The 20,951-nt window shown below is 44.1% G+C and overlaps 1 protein-coding gene across 2 annotated transcripts in view; it reads left to right on the plus strand.

Annotated features, from left to right (window-relative positions):
• COP1 (COP1 E3 ubiquitin ligase) overlaps positions 1 to 20,951 on the plus strand; it is a 206,370-nt gene that overhangs the window by 69,637 nt on the left and 115,782 nt on the right. For both annotated transcript variants that reach the window (XM_056532024.1, XM_056532025.1), the window contains exons 6-10: positions 626 to 694; positions 6,006 to 6,065; positions 9,878 to 9,954; positions 17,778 to 17,835; positions 20,781 to 20,895. In XM_056532024.1, the coding sequence (XP_056387999.1) occupies positions 626 to 694; positions 6,006 to 6,065; positions 9,878 to 9,954; positions 17,778 to 17,835; positions 20,781 to 20,895 (379 nt within the window). The remainder of the gene's footprint in view (positions 1 to 625; positions 695 to 6,005; positions 6,066 to 9,877; positions 9,955 to 17,777; positions 17,836 to 20,780; positions 20,896 to 20,951) is intronic.

The raw sequence follows: 20,951 nt of genomic DNA on the forward strand, positions 1-20,951 counted from the left end.
CCCGTAAAAGTTCTGTGAATCACTGACTTAAGCCGGTCACTGTTGTGGACAGAGATTGGCAGATCGACTATGTGACATCAGGTCTGCAGCTTTGGGAAAAGAAGTGTTAGGCCTCTTTCACACTAACGGTAGTGTGACGGCCGTCGGGGGAAAAAAAGCGGGAGAAAAAATACAGCTTGCGCCATCCCGCTGAAAAACAGCGGAGTGCGACAGACCCTATTGACTATAATTGGGTCCATCAGGACCTGCTGTTGCCCGTTTTGCCCCATCAAAATAACTGCCGTCAAACTAAAAAAGAAAAGTTTTACGGGCGTTCATGACGGGGCGCAACAGCAGTGTAAAGGAAGCGTTAGCAAAGACTGGGGTGCCGAAATTCGAGGGAGCGAGGCCGGTAAGTTTTGTTTTGTTTTTTTTGTTTTATTATACAGCCTGGGCACATAATAATAATAATTTTTTTTTATTTATTTTTTTGCTGGCTAACCTCTTTTATAACATGTAGTAGATGTGCAAATGCTTTTCTTGTCCATGTTTTTAGCTGCAATATATACATAGGCATAGGGTTACTGATACTGTGTGTAGTTTTTAAGAAAAAAGTTTAAAAAAAAAATTTCTTCAATTTCTTTAGGAATCGCATGCTGCGCAAGTTCAGATCCTAATGGAATTCCTCAAAGTGGCTCGACGGAATAAGAGAGAGGTAATGCGGGTTTAATGTTAAATGCAGATGTTCTGAGGTATTCTTCATTCCCACAGAGAATCCTTAGTGTTCTAATGTTCCCTTCAGTTCCAGGCTGTGCAAAGATATAAGATGTAAGGGGATATGATAGAGACTTTTAAATACATAAAGGGAATCAACACGGTAAAGGAGGAGAGCATATTTAAAAGAAGAAATACTGCCACAAGAGGACAAAGGTTTAAAAGTAATATCAGGAAGCTTTACTTTACTGAGAGAGTAGTGGATGCATGGAATAGTCTTCCTGTAGAAGTGATCACTGCAAATACAGTGAAGGAGTTTAAGCATGCATGGGATAAGCATAAGGCTATCCTTCATATAAGATAGGGCCAGGGACTATTGATAGGATTCAGATTATTGGGCAGACTAGATGGGCCAAATGGTTCTTATCTGCCGACACATTCTATGTTTCTAACTGTGCTTTCCATGGCACAGGGCACCTAAAGGGCAAGAAAAGATGGTGAACAATTCACTGTGTCTTATATTTAAGAGCAAAAGAAGGCTGTCTGGGCATACTGAGAGTTTTTTAGTTTAGCAACAGCTGGAGGCACCCTAGTTGGAGATCTCTGCATTAGAGACAAGTTGGCCAAACCCACTGATTTCCAGTCAACTGACTGTCTTAGGCTGGGTTCACACTACGTTTTCTCCCATACGGGAGCGCATACGGCAGGGAGGAGCAAAAACCTCGCGCTCCCGTATGCCTTCGTATGCGCTCCCGTGTGTCATTCATTTCAATGAGCCGGCCGGAGTGAAACGTTCGGTCCGGTCGGCTCATTTTTGCGCCGTATGCGCTTTTCCCCCGGACCTAAAACTGTGGTCAACCACGGTTTGAGGTCCGGTCGTAAAAGCGCATACGGCGCAAAAATGAGCCGACCGAACGTTTCACTCCAGCCGGCTCATTGAAATGAATGACACATGGGAGCGCATACGAAGGCATACGGGAGCGCGAGGTTTCAGCTCCCCCCTGCCGTATGCGCTCCCGTATGGGAGAAAACGTAGTGTCAACCCACCCTTATCTATGTTTTCCCTAGAGAGAATTCACAGCCCGACATGTTCACCAGCAGCTTTCCCTTCTCTCTCCCTATGAAAACACATGGACACTTGACTGAGACAAGCATGCATGTGTATAAGGCAGTGTTTCCCACACAGGGTGCCTCCAGCTGTTGCAAAACTACAACCCCCAGCATGCCCGGACAGCCGTTGGCCTTTTTTGTCAGTCCAAACAGCTGAAAAATTTTACTCCATCGCTTTTTTTCTTTTCTTTTTGCGGCATAGACAGAATAGCCAACCTGGCTTCTCCTAGGTCAGTCCGTCCCATCAACTCAACAGGATCAATTTACATATTGGGCTTGTTTATGCAGAATTTGACGTATTTGTCTGTGAGGTCAGGCCACATTTCTCGCTTTCAGTACCTCCAGTGTTGACGGCGTTCGATCTGTCCAGTGGTCTCATTGACGAAGTTTGCAGTATTATTTTCTGATGGGGTCCAGAGATGCTGAACAGATGCTCGGTGTCTCTCCTCAGAATTACAGATTGCATAACATACCGCCTCCTTCCCAAGTTTCTCTGGTTCCCCTTTTCAGCTCCATATATTTCTTATGTTTTGGTCAAGAATAATTTAAAACAAATGACCCAGTTGAAATGATATTTATGTTGGCAGGGAATTCACCTAAAGGAATTCCCTCTACACCCCTGCAGATAAACTTCGTGCTGATGATATAACCTCCGTATCCCCAGCATTTCATTATTTCATTTCTTTTTATAAATGTATTTTTCTCTCCCCCCCCCCCCCCCCCCCCCAGCTTTAGAAAATAGTCTTCTGTTTGGGTTTCCAGTTTGGCCTATCCTTTCTAGAAAGATGGGAATAAATCCAGGGTTTGTCCCCTAACCCTTGGATCTCTGCAATTTTATTCCTTCCAAGAAACCCAGTGTGTGCGTATGATATGTTTTGGCCATATTGGACGTGTCATGGCCCAGAATTCCTCACTGCGTTTGAGTCACAAATGAGGTGAATGGGTTCCTGGGGTCACGGAGAATAAACCTCTCCAGCGTCCTGCTAGGAAGCTCCGTAATTGATTTTGCGAATCATCGTGGAAGCTTTGTGTTTTGGCTTTTTAGGACTTTGTTACTGTTGTACGTCATCGACTTCCAGTCAACACATTTCTTTGGCTACGTATCTCATCTTTTGTTGTACGCTAGACTGGTGTAGAAAGGCTAGTTTGTTCATTAGAGAGAAGAGAAAAATGAGCCATTGGTCAACATCTTATTTATTGCAGTTAAATATCCATCCTTCCCCTGGATTGCCTTCTGGGCCTTAAAAGGCTTAGCCAGTTTAGGACAAGGTATCTCTTATCCAAAAGATAGGGGATAAGTGTCTGATTGCCGCGAGTCTGAACGCTGGACCCCCTGAGACCTCCTGCACAACTCTCTCCATGCACAGAGCAGGTGTCAGCACGTGCTCTCTATTCATCTCTATAGAAGAGCCAAAGCGCTGTACTAGTAAATCTCCGGCTGTCCCATAGAGATGCACATAGGGTGTGTGTAGACCACTACTGCTTCATGCGGTGGTTGACAGAGCTTCATGCATGGGCAGTGCCAGGTCACCGGGCAGGAGATCAGGGAAAGTCCAAGCTGTCAGGAGTACAAATCTATAGCGCAAAGAAAAGAAAAAAATCTACATGAGCTGTTTTTTTTTCCTCAAAAAATGAAATACCTTGGTCATACACAGGAAGAGATATAGGAAGAAAAAAAAAACGGAATGATAGCGCGATCCACTAAGAAGTCAGTTTCAAATAATGTTTTTCTTTATTAAAGCCAAATCACAACGCGTTTCGAGGCTTGTATATGCCTCTTTCTCAGGTAAAAGGAGGAGGAGGAAGAGGCATGTACAACCCTCCAAATGCATTGTGATTTGGCTTTAATAAAGAAGAACATTATTTGAAACTGACTTCTGAGAGGATCGCGATGTCATTCCGTTTCTCTGCCCCCCCCCATCTCTTCCATTATAACCATCGGTTTTGAATCTCCCCACACCATCCCCGGGAGCGACACCACTCCCTTGGATACTTACGGACACAGTAGTTGTGGCTCATACACAACTACCAAAGGTGAGCAGTTTTGCTATTTTTGTTCCTACACGAACACACCTAGAATCCCGTGGGAAGCTCTGTCTCTTTCTGTTTTAAAATATATTCATGCTTGGTCATACACAGGGCATTCCAACCTGCAAGCCTCCAGCTGTTACAAAACTAGAACTCCCTGCATGTCCGAACAGTTTTGCAACAGCCTGAGGTCTGTAGGTTGGACACCACAGCATTAGTCTTCCAAAGATTGCGTTGGGAATGGGTGACCATTTAATGCAGTGTTTCCCAACCAGGGGGCCTCCAGATGTTGCACAACTACAACTCCCTGCATGCCTGGACAGCCTTTGGCTGTCCAGGCATTCTGGGAGTTGTGGTTTTGCAACACCTGGAGGCACCCTTGTTGGGAAACACTGTTTTAATATGATAAGGACCTCCCAACTCTCCATATTAAAATACAGCTCCCTAATCTACTCTCAGCATTAATAACCTGTCTGGGAAAAGAAGCATTAGAAAGCTGTAGTTCTACTTGCCTGATCCTTTAGTCTTCAGGAGAGATAAGCCGCTTCCACAGGTTCTTGTGACAGTATGAAAAATGCTTGCACTATTAATATTGGCATCATAGGGCCATGTTCATGCGGTGTAAAATGTGAGGAATGTCCTCGCGGAAAACACTTGCGGCTATTCCGCACATTTGAGTAATCCGGCTGGTGCTGAGACCTCTCGGAAATGTGCCTTCTCATAGACGGCAATGCATTTCCGATTGAAATCCACAAAATTGGACAAATCTATTCTTTTTGTGGACATCAGAATCAGATTTTCACGGCAGAGACATCTGCCACGCAAATTCCACAGTGTGCACAGTGCAGCACAATCCAATTGAAAGTGGAATTCTGTACGGACCATTCTGCTATGTGAAGTGAGAAGCTGCAAGCTTAAAGGGGTATTCTGGCTTTATACATCTTATCCTCTATCCAAAGCATAAGGGAAAAGATGTATGATTGCAGAGGTCCCACCGCTGGGGACCCCCAGCGATCGCTGTGCAGCCCCTGGCATTCTGTGCCGGCGGGATCCCTGCGATCATTCATCATATCCCCTATCCTTTGGATAGAGGATAAGGTGTATAAAGCCGAAATACCCCTTTAAAAAGTGGAAATTAAATGATAAATTCTCCCAAAGGTATCGGACAAAACAGCTGGAGACAGAAATCAGAAAGGAATGTTATAGAGATATTCCGCAATTTAATGTTATTCCTTATCCATAGAATAGGGGATGACTTGGTGATCGGCGGGGGCCTGACCACTGGGACCTCCCACAATTACCAGAATGGAGGAGAAATGTCCCCAGCAATACAGCGGACAGCACAGACACATCCAGAGTTCTGTCTATGGAGCTTTGCATGTAGAGTGCCACGCTATAGACCAGTGTTTCCTAACCAGGGTGCCTCCAGCTGTTGCAAAGCTTCGGCTGTCTGGGCATGCTGTGAGTTGTAGTTTTTGCAACAGCTGGAGGCACCCTAGTTGGGTAACACTGCTATAGACAATGAATAGAGTATCACCTGCCCATGTGTGCTGCCTTTTGCTTGTCTGACCCCCCCACCGATAACCTAGTCAACCCCTATTTAATAGATAGAGGACCACTTCAAATTAAATGCCCCTGTAATCATAAGAACCTCTCAGCCCAGTGCAACCTCTAGCTTTATCCCTGTAATGTCAGGCAATCCCATCTCTGCCTAGAGCTGAAAATAGATATGAAAAAAGTACTTTTATTTCTCTTTGTCTACTATAGCATGTTTTCTGGTAGGTCTCTTTAAATAAAATGGTGGCAGTAAATCCCTCCTTTGTAGGTTTACAGTAAGAAGAGTTACCAATGTGCAGCCTGTGATTCAGATGCAATGCCGCTCTCCTGTCTGTCATACAGGGCTCTGCTTTTTATGTGCTCTGTAAATTTGTGGATAATTTGAAGTGAAGCTGTAAAGCAGGGGTCTCAAACTGGCGGCCCTTCAGATGTTGCAAAACTTCAACTCCCAGCATTCCTTACAGCCATTAGCTGCAGCAAATGGTTGTCTGGGCATGTCCAGGCATGTTGGGAGTGGAAGTTTAGCAACATCTGGAGGGCTGCCAGTTTTAGACCCCTGCTGTAAAGTGTTTCTTTTTTTCTTTTTGTTGTCTTCTTCTCTGTTCCTGACCTCCCAGCAATTGGAGCAGATCCAGAAAGAGCTGAGTGTGGTGGAAGAAGACATAAAGCGTGTAGAGGTGAGAGACGTGATTAAAGTTGTCTGCCGCTGGATGCTCTTGGCAAATTTCTCCGTTAACATCTGGAGTGAGAGCTGAGCTATAATTGTGTTCGACTATGGAAAAGCAGCCATATGTGTGTGTAAAAATAAATAAATATAATAATAATAATTAAAGGGGTACTACCGTGCTGACAACTTATCCCCTATCTAAAAGATAGGGGATAAATTGCCTGATCGCGTGGGGTCCCGCCGATGGGAACCCCTCGATCTTGCACGCAGCACCCCGCTCTCATCAGACCCCGGAGCGAACATCGCTCCGGGTCTGATGACAGACGATCACCGGCCCAGTCATCAGACATCAGCGAACATCCGCTCTGGGGGCCTGATGATAGCGGGGTGCTGCGTGCGAGATCGCGGGGGTCCCCATCGGCGGGACCTCACGCAATCAGGCAACTTATCCCCTATCCTTTAGATAGGGGATAAGTTGTCAGCACGGTAGTACCCCTTTAATAATAATAAAACTGCAGTAATTCAAACACTGGAATTATTGCAGTTTTGTTTTTTCATAGATGCACTGACGGCTGCTTTTCCATAGACTTTAGTAGCACACATTTATACAGTGGATTTAAAAGACTGACTCTTTTTATATCCATTTTACAGCAGTATTTATTATTATTATAAGCTGTATTCCTAGTTCGTAAAGGAAAACGGTCACCCGTTCACCCGCACTATAACCTGATACACCGGGTTATAGTGTGGGTGAAAAGGAGACCAATTCGGAGTCTCGGACTGCTATACCTACCTGCAGTCCGGAACCCCGATCCTCCGAAGGTCGCCCTCTTTTAGCGCTGACGTGCGCTCAGGAGGCAGGCCCACCGTCTGAATTTAAATATTCATGAGCGTTGGTCACGTGAGCGCTCGTGCCTACTGAGCGCTCACGTGACCAGCGCTTTTCAATATTTAGATCCAGCTGGCGGGCCCGCCTCCAGAGCGCAAGTCAGTTCTGGAAGGATCGGGGTTCCGGACTGCAGGTAGGTATAGCAGTCCGAGACCCTACATCGGTCTCCTGTTCAGTTTACCGAGTTTCACATTGCCGATGTTTTGGTTCATTCTCTGACAAGTAATATCTGCTGTGACAGTATGAGGGTATGTTCACCTTAAGTCTGTGCAGTTCATTTTGTCAGTACGTCAGGTAAGTGTCTGATAAATAAGTTAAATGTGTGTATAAGTTTCGCATTAGCCTAGCGGAGGCCGAAAGAGGCTCCTTTGAAGGGGAACTCAGGTACTGAACTTGTTATCCCCTATCTGCATGATAGGAAATAAGTGACTGATCACAGGCAATCTAACCGATGGGACTCGCCGCTATCTCCTGCCCGGCACCCCACCTCCCCCGCAATCAGATACTTATCCTTTATCCTGCAGATAGGGAATGACAAATTCAGTACTGGAGGTCCCCTTTAATGCTCACTCTGGCTGGTTGACAGTATGTCAGCATTCTAGTAAAGAGAAAATTACCATGTTTACAAGGGGAGACTTTGAATGAAGGCATCTATCAGAGGTATCCGTTTAATGAGCTAAATTCAATAATTTCCTAGCCGCTGCTCCCACTTATAACTGACACCTCTGTACATTGTGTAATGGTTGTGCAGGCTTACTGCAGCTTAAAGGGGTACTCCAGGGATGTTAGGAAACATAAAAATGCCCCAAAGCCACCACAATACCTGTTCTGTGTCCTCTGTAGTAATCCATGTGGGTTTTACAGCTCCTTTGGCCCTTGATGTCTCCTAAATACTTTTTCCTTGTTTGCAGCACAGACTACAACTCCCAGAAGTCAGTGCAGCTCTGTGTAATGGCTGCCAGCCAACTGCTTTCACTATCTGTGTGCAGGCTTATGGTGCGTTCACACGGCCATCTGTCCCCATTTTTTTTTTTCCCCGTTTAGGTTCTGTTGTTGCTGCTTGTAAATGGATTACACACGGCTGTAAAATAATCCCATTGATGTCAATGGTATTTTTTTTTTTTACAATCCTTTCACATCCGTTTGCCCCCTGTCTGCGCTCATTTTGCTTCTTTTTTTTTTTTTACGAGAGAAAAGATGGTGCATGCAGTATTTTTTTCTCCCGTGGAAAAAACGGATACAGTAAATTTTACATTGAAGTCTATGGAACACGGATGAGCCTTTAATGGCATCCGTTTTTTTCAATCCGTTTTTACTTCTGAGCATTTTTTTTTTGGTTTATTAACTGAACAATAACGGATACAAACTGATACAAATGGATAACATCAGTTTGCATCAGTTATCGTAATTTTTTTTTTTTAAGTCCGATTTTATTTTGGACGGGAGAAGAACAGGACGGGTCTGGACAGCTGTGTGAACGCAGCCTTACACTGCAGCTCACACACACTGTACAGGTCTCTTCTTTCAGCCTATCCTTCCAGCAATAAATCATGCTGTGCTCTGAATAGTCAGTTGTGATTGAGAATCTTCACTGCTCTTCTCTCACAGCTCACAAGCTCCTCCCACAGGGAGGGGAAGTGTGGCCATACAGCCAGAGCTCTAGACCAAACAGAAATCAGACAGAAATCAGGTGGTGTTGTCTTGAAGGGAGGGGCTAGGTCTCACTGAGGAGATAAAAAGAGTAGTTTCCCTCTTTCAGCTGTCACATGCAGCAAGTAAGAGAAAAACCTCATTTTCAGATCCATTTTAACTAATGATTGATATTTAGACGAATAAATAGTTTGGAGAGAGGGAAAGGATGGGTTTAGTTCCCTGGAATACCCCTTTAACTGCTATTAAAGTGAAGGGAAACTGAGCTGTGTTAACCCATCATGGCTACTACAGTTTACAGAGCTGTCTGCTTCTGGCTCTATCTGCTGCAGCTATAGCACTGGCTTACAAATAACTGATAAATATCAGTCGATCTAATATTGATGACCTACCCTGAGGATAGAAAGCCCCTTAAACTTGTACATCCTTTTGTATACATTAAACGGAGTCCCTAAACTTGCCGTGAACACAGCCTGAGTAAGTGGCATTGGCCGGGTATCTTTAACAGTGTTTCCCAACCAGGGTGCCTCCAGCTGTGGCCAAACTACAACTCCCAACATGCCCGGACAGCTAAAGGCTGTCCGGGCATGCTGGGAGTTGTAGTTTGGCCACAGCTGGAGGCACCCTGGTTGGGAAACACCGATCTATAATGTAAGGGTTTGGCAGCTGGGACCTTTTGCGACCCTTAGAACTAATTGGCTTCAGCAGAAGTGACTTAATTTCACCCCAGCACTGTGTCTGGGGTGAAATTCCAGATCCAGCCATTGGCAATGACATCCTAGGCATTGGTGGGGTGTCCCATAGTGGTGAGATATACTATCGATTGTCAATTCTGATCTGTGATGTTTATCCCTTATTTTAAGCAGATAAATACAAATGACAGCGTTTCTATGATGCTTCTGACCATTTACCTAAAAAGTTGTAAATCTGCAGAACCTTTTTGGTGCTTCTTTTTTTTATTTTTTTTTAACCTGATTTTCATTCTCTATAAAGATGGGAGAGCTGGACGTCTGTGGGTCTGTGCTGCAGGCTGTGTGATATCTTACGTCTTGTGCATTCAGTTTAGGAATCTTAGCTCAGTGTCTCTTATTCATTCTGAATACAGAAGCCTTAGAAACAGAGTGAGACTGTGAGGAGTTTGAGTAGTTATCACAGCCTGCAGCCCCAACCTCCAGAGGCCCTGCTGCCGTCTCTTCGCAGAGAATGAGAATAGGGTAAAGCAGCATGTGGAGGAAATGAAGAAGTAGTTTGTAAACTGAGGTGTGTTTGTCTTTGCATTGCAGGAGATGAGCGGTTTATATTCCCCGCGGAGTGAGGACAGCACTGTGCCACAGTTCGAAGCCCCTTCCCCATCACACAGGTAGTGCTCCTCTTTAAGGCTGGGTTCACACCACGTTTTTGCAATACAGTTTCCATATCAGGTTTTTGATGAAAAACAGATTCCCCCAAAACCTGACTAAACTGTATCAAAACGTGTGTACAAATTTTAACCCATATACGGTTTGAAAAATGATGTCGGTTGCATCTGTTTTTTTTTTTTTTTTTAAATAACTGTATACGTTTTTAACTTTTCACTCCATTATGAATAAAATTTCACTTGTTTGATTGAAATTCCAAGAAAAAAAAACTTTCGGTGTGCACTGTGCATGTGAAAAGTCAAAACTGTATGGTGCAAACCGGGTGGAACCGTACGCACATACGGTTTTGTATGGTTCCCTTTGACTCCAATGTTTAAAAAAAAAAAAATATATAAAGTATACGGTTTCAATACTGTTTTTCACCCGGACCAAAAACCATGGGTAGGCTACTGTTTTGGGTACAAGAAAAAAAACAGACAAAACCGTACAAGATGCAAAACGGACACAACCTGATTCATCTTTTGGCATACGGTTTTTCAATGGAGAGTCAATGCATACGGTTTTTAAAAAGGTTGCGTACAGTTTCAAATTGAACACGTATACGGGAACTGTATACAAAAACGTGGTGTGAACCCAGCCTAACACAGTCCTTTTTTATTTTATTTTTATTTTTTACCTTTGCAAATAAGTGATCGGTTTTCTCATCACAATCTCTTTTATGCATCCTTATTTTTATTGTGATGGGAGTAAATTTATTTCCCACCCATGACAAATATTTCAGTAGTAGATAAGGTTACCGGATGGCAGGAGTCTGACATTTGCAGATTTTGTAAGTGAATCAAGAAAACGTGGCAGAGAATCTGTATACAATAGGAGAGAGTGGGAGAAAAGCAACTTATTCTAAAAATCTGATGTACTGATTTACATTAACCCCTTAACGACGCAGGATGTAAATGGTACGTCCTGGTGAGGTGGTACTTGCCGCACCAGGATGTACATTTACATCCTATACATAACCGCGAGCATCGGAGCGATGCTCGGGTCATGTGCGGCAGGTCCCGGCTGCTGATAGCAGCCAGGGACCAGCCAGTAATGGCCGACATCCGCGATCGTGCGGATGTCCGCCATTAACCCCTCAGATGCCGTGATCAATACAGATCACGGCATCTGCGGCAGTGTGGTCACTAAAATGGATGATCGGGTCGCCCGCAGCGCTGCAGCAGCGATCCGATCATCTGTAATGGCAGACGGAGGTCCCCTCACCTGCCTCCGCTGCCTTCCACGGGTCTTCTACTCTGGTGTTAGATCGAGCAGACCAGAGCAGAGGATGACTGATAATACTGATCAGTGCTATGCCCTATAAATAGCATTGAACAGTACAGGGATGTGGAATTCCTATCGCCCGACGCCCGGAACCAGCAGTTTTGGACTCCGGGCAGGTGAATTTGTCCGCCCCTTAGCCCGGCTTCGGGCAAGCAGGGCCGGACCTGACAAGTGCGGTGGCGATCTGCAGTCTGTATGGAGTGGGCTGCCGACTCCTGCCCGCTCCATACTCTGCCGCCTCCGACAATAAAAAACTGTGTCCTCGGAAGCAGAGCAGGGGAGATGAGAAGCTGTGTATTTGTCTTCTCTCCCCTGCACTGCAGATGTGCGGGGGGAGATGAGGGGGCGTGGCTTCTTGCTCCCCGTGCAGACCTGCGTCCTCTGCCTTCACTCCCCCCAGCTGTAGCTTCGGAGAGCTGGGGGGAGGAGGCACGTCTGCACGGGGAGATGCTTGTGGCGCTCTGCAGTATGTTTGGAGCGGGCTCGGGATTCCTGCCCGCTCCATACTCTGCAGCCCCCGGCTGTTCTCAGTAGCCGGGGGCCGCCGCCGCTAATAGCCAGCATGCCGCGGCTGGCTATTAACCCTTTAGATCGCCGCTGTCAAAGCTGACAGCGGCGTCTAAAGGGAGATGTGAATGCTCCCTGGTGGGCTAGTGGGGTGGATCGCCCCCCCCCCCCCCCCGCAGCGCGATCGCGGGGGGCGATCCACTATAGAGGTAGCCGGAGGGACCAGGCTCTATCAATGGATCATAGAGCACACAGATTAATAGAGTTCAATAGAACTCTATTCATCTGTCTGAGGATTCGAATGATTCCTCATAAGTCTAATAAAAAGTGTAAAAAAAAATGTAAAAGTTTTAATAAAAGTTTGAAAGACACATTAACCTAGTGGTCTTCAAACTGTGCCCCTCCAGATGTTACAAAACTACAATTCCCAGCATGCCAGGACAGCCGTTGGCTGTCCGGGCATGCTGGGAGTTGTAGTTTTGCAACATCTGGAGGGCCACAGTTTGAAGACCGCTGCATTAACCCCTTCCATGTTAAAAGTTCAAATCACCCCCTTTTCCTATATAAAAACATGCAAACATAATAAAAATAAACATATTTGGTATCGCTTCGTGCGTAATTGTACAACCTATTAAAATATAACATTATGTATCCCGTACGGTAAATGTAAAAAAAATACCAAACCACAGATTTGCAATTTTTATAATATCCCATAAAAAAAAGTTAAAAAGCGATTAAAAAGTCAGATCAATGCCAAAATGGTACCGATACAAAAAACAGATTATGGCGCAAAAAATGAGCCCTCATACAGCCTGGTATGCGGAAAAAAATAAAGCTACAGGGGTTAAAAAATGGCAATTAAAAAAATTAGAAAACGTTCAGAATTAGTAAAACCTGACGTAAACGATACAAATCTGGTATTGCTGTAACCAGGCGCCTAAAGTATAAAACTAACATGTTACCTCAACCACAAGGTAAATGGCGCAGAAAAGAAAACCACCAAATCTGCTAAATTATCTTTTACTATTTCAATTTCACTTCCCCAAATATATATATATTTTTTGGTTCAGAGAATATGTTATTGAAAAATGAAAAGGTCTCATTATAGTAGGTAGTTATTATAGGGCGAGGAGGAAAAAATGAGTGCGTAAAAGAGAAAATTGGCCGGGACAAGTGGATCGTAATGAGGGACAAGTAGATTTTGCTCCATTTTAGTCCCGTGGACAAGTAGTTTATTATAATATTTCCACACCCCTCCTGCAGTATTAGAAATCGAATTATTGCAATAAATAGTCCCCTATGGGGACATAAAAAGTGTAAAAGTAAAAAAAAGTGGTGTCAGCAGAAAGAAATTCAAAAAGAGAAGTATTTCCTCTGTAGCATACAGCTGCTAATAAGTACTGGAAGGATTAAGATTTCTCAATAGAAGTAATTTACAAATCTGTTTCTGGCACCACTTCGTGTTTAAAAAAAAAAAAAAAAAATTCCACCGGAATACCCCTTTAATTTACACCTAAAAGGGTTATTCAGAATTACAAAAGAAAACAAAACTGATTTTATTTTTATTTTTCCCCAAATAACAGCACCACCCCTGTCCACAGGCTCCATTCAGTGGAACTAATCTGTAATACCACACACAACCTAAGGACAGGGGTGGCGCTGTTTTGGTTCACTGATGACTCACATTGTAGTCGGCGCACCTCCTCAGCTGGAATACAGTTCTAGTCTCCAATGAAACAATTTGTAGCAACTCCTAAATCAATACGGAAACATGTATTTTGACGGTAGAACCAGTTGTCCCTCCTATGTGTACAGAACAGCGAGCTTCTGCCAGATAAATGAAAATGTCAAAGCATTAAATCAATCAGCCCATGTGTCCTGCGTCTTGTCTATATGTTACCGGCCTCCGAGGTGGAATCGCTCCTCCGATATGTGCCTGTCCAGGGCTGATGGAGAACTCCTCGTGAGTGGGAGCCGGTGATTTACTCTCCTATATAAATGGCCCTTGCTGCCCCGTCTGTATATAAGTAGGCATTGTACAATTAGATGTTTCTCCTCCGTGGGAAAGCCATCTTTCCTAGCAGCCGATAGTTGTATTTTCAAGGAAGATGAGACTTTCAGTGTAATCTGCCATGAGATCTTTCATCATTTTTCAGCTTTGCAGCTTGTATCTGTTCTTCGCTCTTGTGCCGGCAATCCATCTCTTCCTTTCTGTTTAAAGGGGTACTCCACTGGAAAACATTTTTCATTAAATTCAACTGGTGCCAGAAAGTGAAACAGATTTGTAAATTAATTCCAGTACTTATCTCCTGCTGTATATTACAGAGGAAGTTCTTTTCTTTTTGAATTTCCTTTCTCTCTCACCACAGTGCTCTCTGCTGACACCTCTGTCCATTTTGGCAAACATATCAGAGTACAAACATATCCCTATAGCAAACCTTTCCTGCTCTGGACAGTTCCTGACATGGACAGAGGTGTCAGCAGAGAGCACTGTGGTCAGACAGCAGCTGATTAGTACTGGAAAGATTGGGATTTTTTTTATAGAAGTAATTTACAATTCTGTTCAACTTTCTGGTAGGGATCGACCAATTATCGGTTTGGCCGATATTCACGATTTTGGAAGTTATCGGTATCGGCAATTACCTTGCCGATAATCCGATAATGCCCCCACTGCACCGCGCTGCACGCCGCACCGCCCCCGCCAGAGATCGCCTCCGCTGCTGCCCCATTGCCTCCCCCATTCCCGATTTTATAATTACCTGTTCCCGGGGTCCGCACTATTTCTGGCTCCTGCACGTCCTGTGTTACGCTGTGCGCTGCGCAGCGCAATGACGCGTGGCGTCCTCAACGCGACGTCACTGTCAGTGCGCACAATGACAGCTCAGGAGGATGCCGCCGGAGCCAGAAGTAGCGCGGGCCCCGGGAACAGGTAATTATAAAACCCGGGGATGGGGGAGGCAATGGGGCGGTGGTGGCGGTGATGGGACTCAGGACAGGCAGGGGGAGAGAAGCTGGTGGCGGCATCGGTCGCTGCAGTTAATTGATTTAAAGCGCCCGCATGCTGGAAGTTGTAGTTATGCAACAGCTGGAGGCACCCTGGTTTGGAAACACTGCTTTAGGTTTTGCAGCACATTTTGTGGAGTCGATCTTGCTCGCTGTACTCAGGTTCCCTTGGAAAGCTGGCATTTCCAAGACTGATATTTCTACTGATACAGGCACAATAAAGGAGATGTCTCATGCAAAATATTACTTAAGAAACATATCCCCTATCTGCAGGCTGTGTCAAAGAGTTGTATGTAGAAGGCATGGCGGCCCCCAATTGGGGCAGGGGTTGTGATGCAGGCTCTGGGACACTCCGTACAAGAGATGGCGGGGGCTCCAGTGGTCAGACTCATCTCTCCCACCAATATCCTGCAGATAAGGGATACGCTTTATATATTTTTTTATTTATAATTTTTTTTTTTTTTTATTTAGCATCAGACTTCTACTTTTAAAGGGGTTATCCCATGACTACAACATATTCCGAGTTCTGTGGGTAGGGGATAAGTATTTTATTGTGGAGGTCTCGCTGCTGGGACCCCCCCCCCCCCCCCCCCCAATCATAACACTGGGGCTCTTTTATTATGCTTGGCTGCTGCCCCATTCACACTCTGAGACTTCTAGAGAAGCAAAGTACAGGGCTACTGCTTTGCTCACTGAGGAGACCATGGGGGGAGATTTATCAAAACCCATCCAGTAAAAAGTTGCTGAGTTGCCCATAGCAACCAATCAGATCGCTTTTTTCATTTTGCAGAGGCCTTGTTAAAAAAATAAAATAAAATAAAAAAAACAAAGCGATCTGATTGGTTGCTATGAGCAACTTTTTACTGGACGAGTTTTGATAAATCTCCCCCCATGTTCTGGTGAGCAGTCAAATCACCTCTGATCAGTTACTTCTCCCCTAGTCAGTTGATAGGGCATAGGCTTTTCTTTACATTAAGCTACTATTTCCCAACCAGGGTGCCTCCAGCTGTTGCAAAACTACAACTCCCAGCATGCCCGAACAGCCAAACACTGCATTAAGCACTTTAAAAGGGTATGCCGGGAAACTGAACTTATCAGACACCTAACCCCTATCCACAGAATCTCCTGTGTGAGGCCTCAGCGCTCTTGGGCCCCATCTTCTGGAGGAGTGTAAGTGATGGCCCACTCAGCCAATCACCGGCTGCAGCAATGTCGCGCCTCAGCGATGACTGGCTAAGTGGGCCATCACTTGTGCTCATCCAAGAAAATGCGCCGAGGACGGGTGATTAGCTGACGGGACATCAGCGCTCGAACCCTTTGCGATCAGACACCCCGTATCCCGTATCTTGTGTATAGGGGAATAAGTGTCTGATGATAAGTTCAGTTCCCCGAAGTAAGGCTGCATTCACATCTCGTTTTTGCAATACGGTATCTGGTTTCAGTGAAAAAAACATATGGAACCGTATTGCAAACCGTATGTATAGACATTTCATAGAAAACCGTATTCCAACTGTAGCATCCGGTTGTGTACGTTTTGCATCATTCACCGTTTTATCCGTTTTTTTCCCGTACACAAAACCGTACTACTACGGTTTTATGTATGGGTGAAAAACCGGATTAAACCCGTAATACGTATTTTTATTTTTTAAACTATAGTCTGTGGGAACCGTACTGAACCGTATGTGTGTACGGTTCCATCTGGTTTGCACAATACGGTTTTGCAGTTTGCACATGTGCAGTGCACGCCAAAAGTTCTTCCCACAAATGGAACAAGAAGAACTTCATTTAATTAAATACAAACATAAAAGCGTATCAGTTTTTTTTCTCAAAAAAAGTATTAAACCGTATGCAACCGGACTACGAATACGGTTTAAAATCGGTCAAAGGTATATACACTTGTACACGGTTGTATACGGTTCGGTCCGGTTTTGAGACATACGTTTTTTTTTTTTTTTATAAAAAAACCTGATGTGAATGCTGCATTCACACCATGTTTTTGCAATACAGTTCCCGTATCAGGTTTTCGATGAAAAACTGATTCCTCAAAAACTAGACTAAACATGTGTACAAATTTTTACCCGTATACAGTTAAAAACCGTATATGGTTTAAAAAATGATGTACGGTTGCATCAGTTTTTTAAGAAAAAAAAGTATACGTTTTTAACTTTTCGCTCCATTATGAATAAAGTTTCACTTGTTTGATTGAAATTCCAAGAAAAAAACTGTGCAAAGTCAAAAACTGTATGGTGAAAACCTGATGGAACCGTACGCACAGTTCTGTACGGTTTCCATTTTTCCAAAAAAAAAAACGTATACGGTTTAATACAGTTTTTCACCCGGACCAAAAACCGTGGTAGGCTACGGTTTGGGTACGGGAAAAAAACTGACAAAATGGTACAGGATGCAAAACGGACACAACCTGATGCATCGTTTGGCATACGGTTTTCAATGGAGAGTCAATGCGTACGGTTTTCAATACGGTTCTGTACAGTTTTCACATAGGAAACGTATACGGGACCTGTACTGCAAAAACGTGGTGTGAATGCAAGACTGTTTTTTCACTTTTTTAATTTTTTTTGCTGAAGTTCTTTAAATTGCTGCAATAACATTTTGGTTATACTGCTATTTTGGAAAATCACAGCTAAAACTGCCAGGTAAAGATGAAAAAATAAAAATTAAATGTTTGAACATGACTAAAGTTCACACAGGCCACAAATCTGCAGGGAAATCAGTAAAACAAATACACACTAAATCGTGCAGATTTGCCAAAGTAAGTGACAAAATTGTCTTTGAAATCCACAGTTACGGTGTTTGCTGCAGTAATATGTGAGCAGCATGTTATCAGGGCTCATTTACAACCTCTGGATGTAGACTAGGATTTTCATTCACTGACAGCAAGTTGCTGCATCCTTAAAAAGAAGAGGAATAAAGTATCAGAAAGTGGTTTCCATTATGCTGTGATTTATTTACATGTTTCTTTTTGTTCTTGCAGCAGCATAATCGACTCCACAGAATACAGTCAACCCCCTGGATTCAGTGGAAATTCCCAAGTAAGTTTTATTTTAAATTTTTTTTGCTTTTAGTTTTTTTTTCACAGTAATTTACACAGCACTACAAAGTTGTCTAATCTGAACAGATCCCATTGTAAGTTATTCCTATGACACTTGTGGTTTTGTACCATTTAGGTTTTGTTCACACTGTTGAACTTCTGGGCAGAATTTCTGCTGGAGATCAAGCCAGTGGCGCTAGGACCGTGCAGACCGTGTATTGCCGTCCCCATAGATGTCAATGCATTTCTGAGCAGATCTTCCAAAAGATCCACCCAGAAATGCATTGCTGTCTATGGGGACGGCAATGCAGTCCGTGCGGTCTTAGTGCCACCGGCTAAATCTCTGGCAGAAATTCTGTAGTGTGAACTTAGAGTAAGGGCTATATTGGATGACCTGAGCCATCATGTAAGCGTACACCGATTTTAGATTGGCGCTAATACAGAACATGAGGGACACAATCGCTGGAATGTTTGTGCAACCCATTGCAGCAATCAGCATTTGTCCACATGTCCCCTATTACGACTATGTATGGCTGATGGCTAAATTTTATGTTATTTATTTTTCTTTTTTTTGGGGGGGGGGGGGGGGGGAGGAGGAGGAGGAGGAGGAGGAGGAGGAGGAGTCACTTCCCAACCTGCCAACAAACAAGCTTATTGATTACACAGGATGATATTGGCCTGTTCTGCTGATAATGTCCCTGTTTAAAGGGGTACTTTGCCCCTAGACATCTTATCCCCTATCCAAAGGATGGGGGATAAGATGTCAGATCGCCGCGGTGCCGATGCTGCGGACCCCCAGGATTGCCGCTGCGGCACCACGCTGTCGTTACTGCACAGAGCGAGATCGCTCTGCACGTAATGACGGGCAGTACAGGGGCCAGAGCATCGCTATGTCACGGCTCCGCCCCTCGTGACGTCACGGCCCGCCCCCTTCAATATGAGTCTATGGGAGGGGGCGTGGCGGTTGTCACGCCCCTGCCATAGACTTGTATTAAGGGGGTGGGCCGTGATGTCACGAGGGGCGGAGCCATGACGAACTCGCTCTGTGCAGTAATGAACTATCCAGAGTAGCAGCAAATCCCTACAGTAAACCTTTCCTGCTCTGGACAGTTCCTGAGACAGACAGAGGTGGTCCGCAGAGAGCACTGTGGTCAGACAGAAAACAACAACTCAACTTCAGCAGCTAATAAGAACTGGAAGGATTAAGATTTTCTTAATAGAAATAATTAAAAAATCTGTTTAAGATCACTTTTTTTTCCATATCAACTGGCTCCAGAAAGTTCTTAATAGAAGTCATTAAAAAATCTGTTTAAAATCCCTTTTTTTTTTCCATATCAACTGGCTCGAAAGTTACTTCTATTAAAAAAAATCTTAATCCTTCCAGTACATATCAGCGGCTGAAGTTGTTGCTCTTTTCAGTGCTCTCTGCTGACACCTCTCTGTCTGTCTCAGGAACTATCCAGAGTAGCAGCAAATCCCTACAGTAAACCTCTCCTGCTCTGGACAGTTCCTGAGACAGACAGAGGTGTCCGCAGAGAGCACTGTGGTCAGACAGAAAACAACAACTCAACTTCAGCAGCTAATAAGAACTGGAAGGATTAAGATTTTCTTTATAGAAGTAATTAAAAAATCTGTTTAAGTTGCTGCAACTCAACTTCAGCCGCTGATATGTACTGGAAGGATTAAGATTTTTTTAATAGAAGTAACTTTCTGGAGCCAGTTGATATGGAAAAAAATTACTTCTATTAAGAAAATCTTAATCCTTCCAGTTCTTATTAGCTGCTGAAGTTGAGTTGTTGTTTTCTGTCTGACCACAGTGCTCTCTGCTGACACCTCTGTCTGTCTCAGGAACTGTCCAGAGCAGGATAGGTTTACTGTAGGAATTTGCTGCTATTCTGGATAGTTCCTGAGACAGACAGACAGGTGTCAGCAGAGAGCACTGAAAAGAGCAACTCAACTTCAGCCGCTGATATGTACTGGAAGGATTAAGATTTTTTTAATAGAAGTAACTTTCTGGAGCCAGTTGATATGGAAAAAAAAAGTGTTTCACTGGAATACCCCTTTAAGTCAGTTGAAGGGGACACTGAAGGGGTGTAACACCGTACCCAACATAGCCTTGGTCTGCCAGCTGTGCACATTCCTGCAGTGCGGCATCTCTCAAGTAAATGGTGCCAGCTGCAGAACTTACTGTGCTGGGATAAAACTCACATTATTTACAATTGATCACTAAAGAGGATCACTGAAACCCTAAATTTACCACCCACTAAATTAATTATACACCTAAAAAATAACTTTTAATTTGCCATTTAACATTTAAATTTTGCAGTGTTTTGTCTCCAGTATTTAAATAATAGTGCAGAAAACCGCATGTATGCACATGCTAAATATTTGTATTCTCATTGCCTCAGGCTGCAGTCCGGAGGACAATATGAACTGGGACTACACTGTTATTAAAAACGTATACACATGACCCCGACGTTTCACCACAAGGCAGGGGCTTTATCAAGGGCTATGGGGTCAATGGCCAAACTAATGCTGTGTCCCCTTAATTCTCACAATCAAAAATGTTGGGGGGTCCCAGAGGTTGGACCATCCCTTCCATTTATACCCAGAAGGTGTTTCCTAGCAATATGCCATCTCTTTATGAGATGAAAATACTCGTTTAAATATGAAGTATACATATACTCTTAGACCACTGTTTCCCAGCCAGTGTGCCTCCAGCTGTTGCAAAACTACAACTCCCAGCATGCCCGGACAGCCAACGGCTGTCCGGGCATGCTGGGAGTTGTAGTTTTGCAATAGCTAGAGGCACACTGGTTGGGAAACACTGGCATAGACCAAGATAAGGGGACACTTCTCATCAGAGCATTCTTACCACCCACTAGGTTTTGCCCTTTCAGTGTTTATGTACTGATTTCCTAATCTTTCCCTATCTTTTAAATTCAGACAAAAAAGCAGCCGTGGTATAACAGTACGCTGGCATCCCGCCGGAAACGCCTCACAGCACATTTTGAAGACTTGGAGCAATGCTACTTCTCTACCAGAATGGCTCGTGTGTCAGGTAGGAACATGCTGATGCCCTCTGCAGACTTGTATAAATCTTTATCTAACTTCACC

This window comes from Hyla sarda, chromosome 7 (genome assembly GCF_029499605.1).
Source record: "Hyla sarda isolate aHylSar1 chromosome 7, aHylSar1.hap1, whole genome shotgun sequence".
NCBI lineage: Eukaryota > Metazoa > Chordata > Amphibia > Anura > Hylidae > Hyla > Hyla sarda.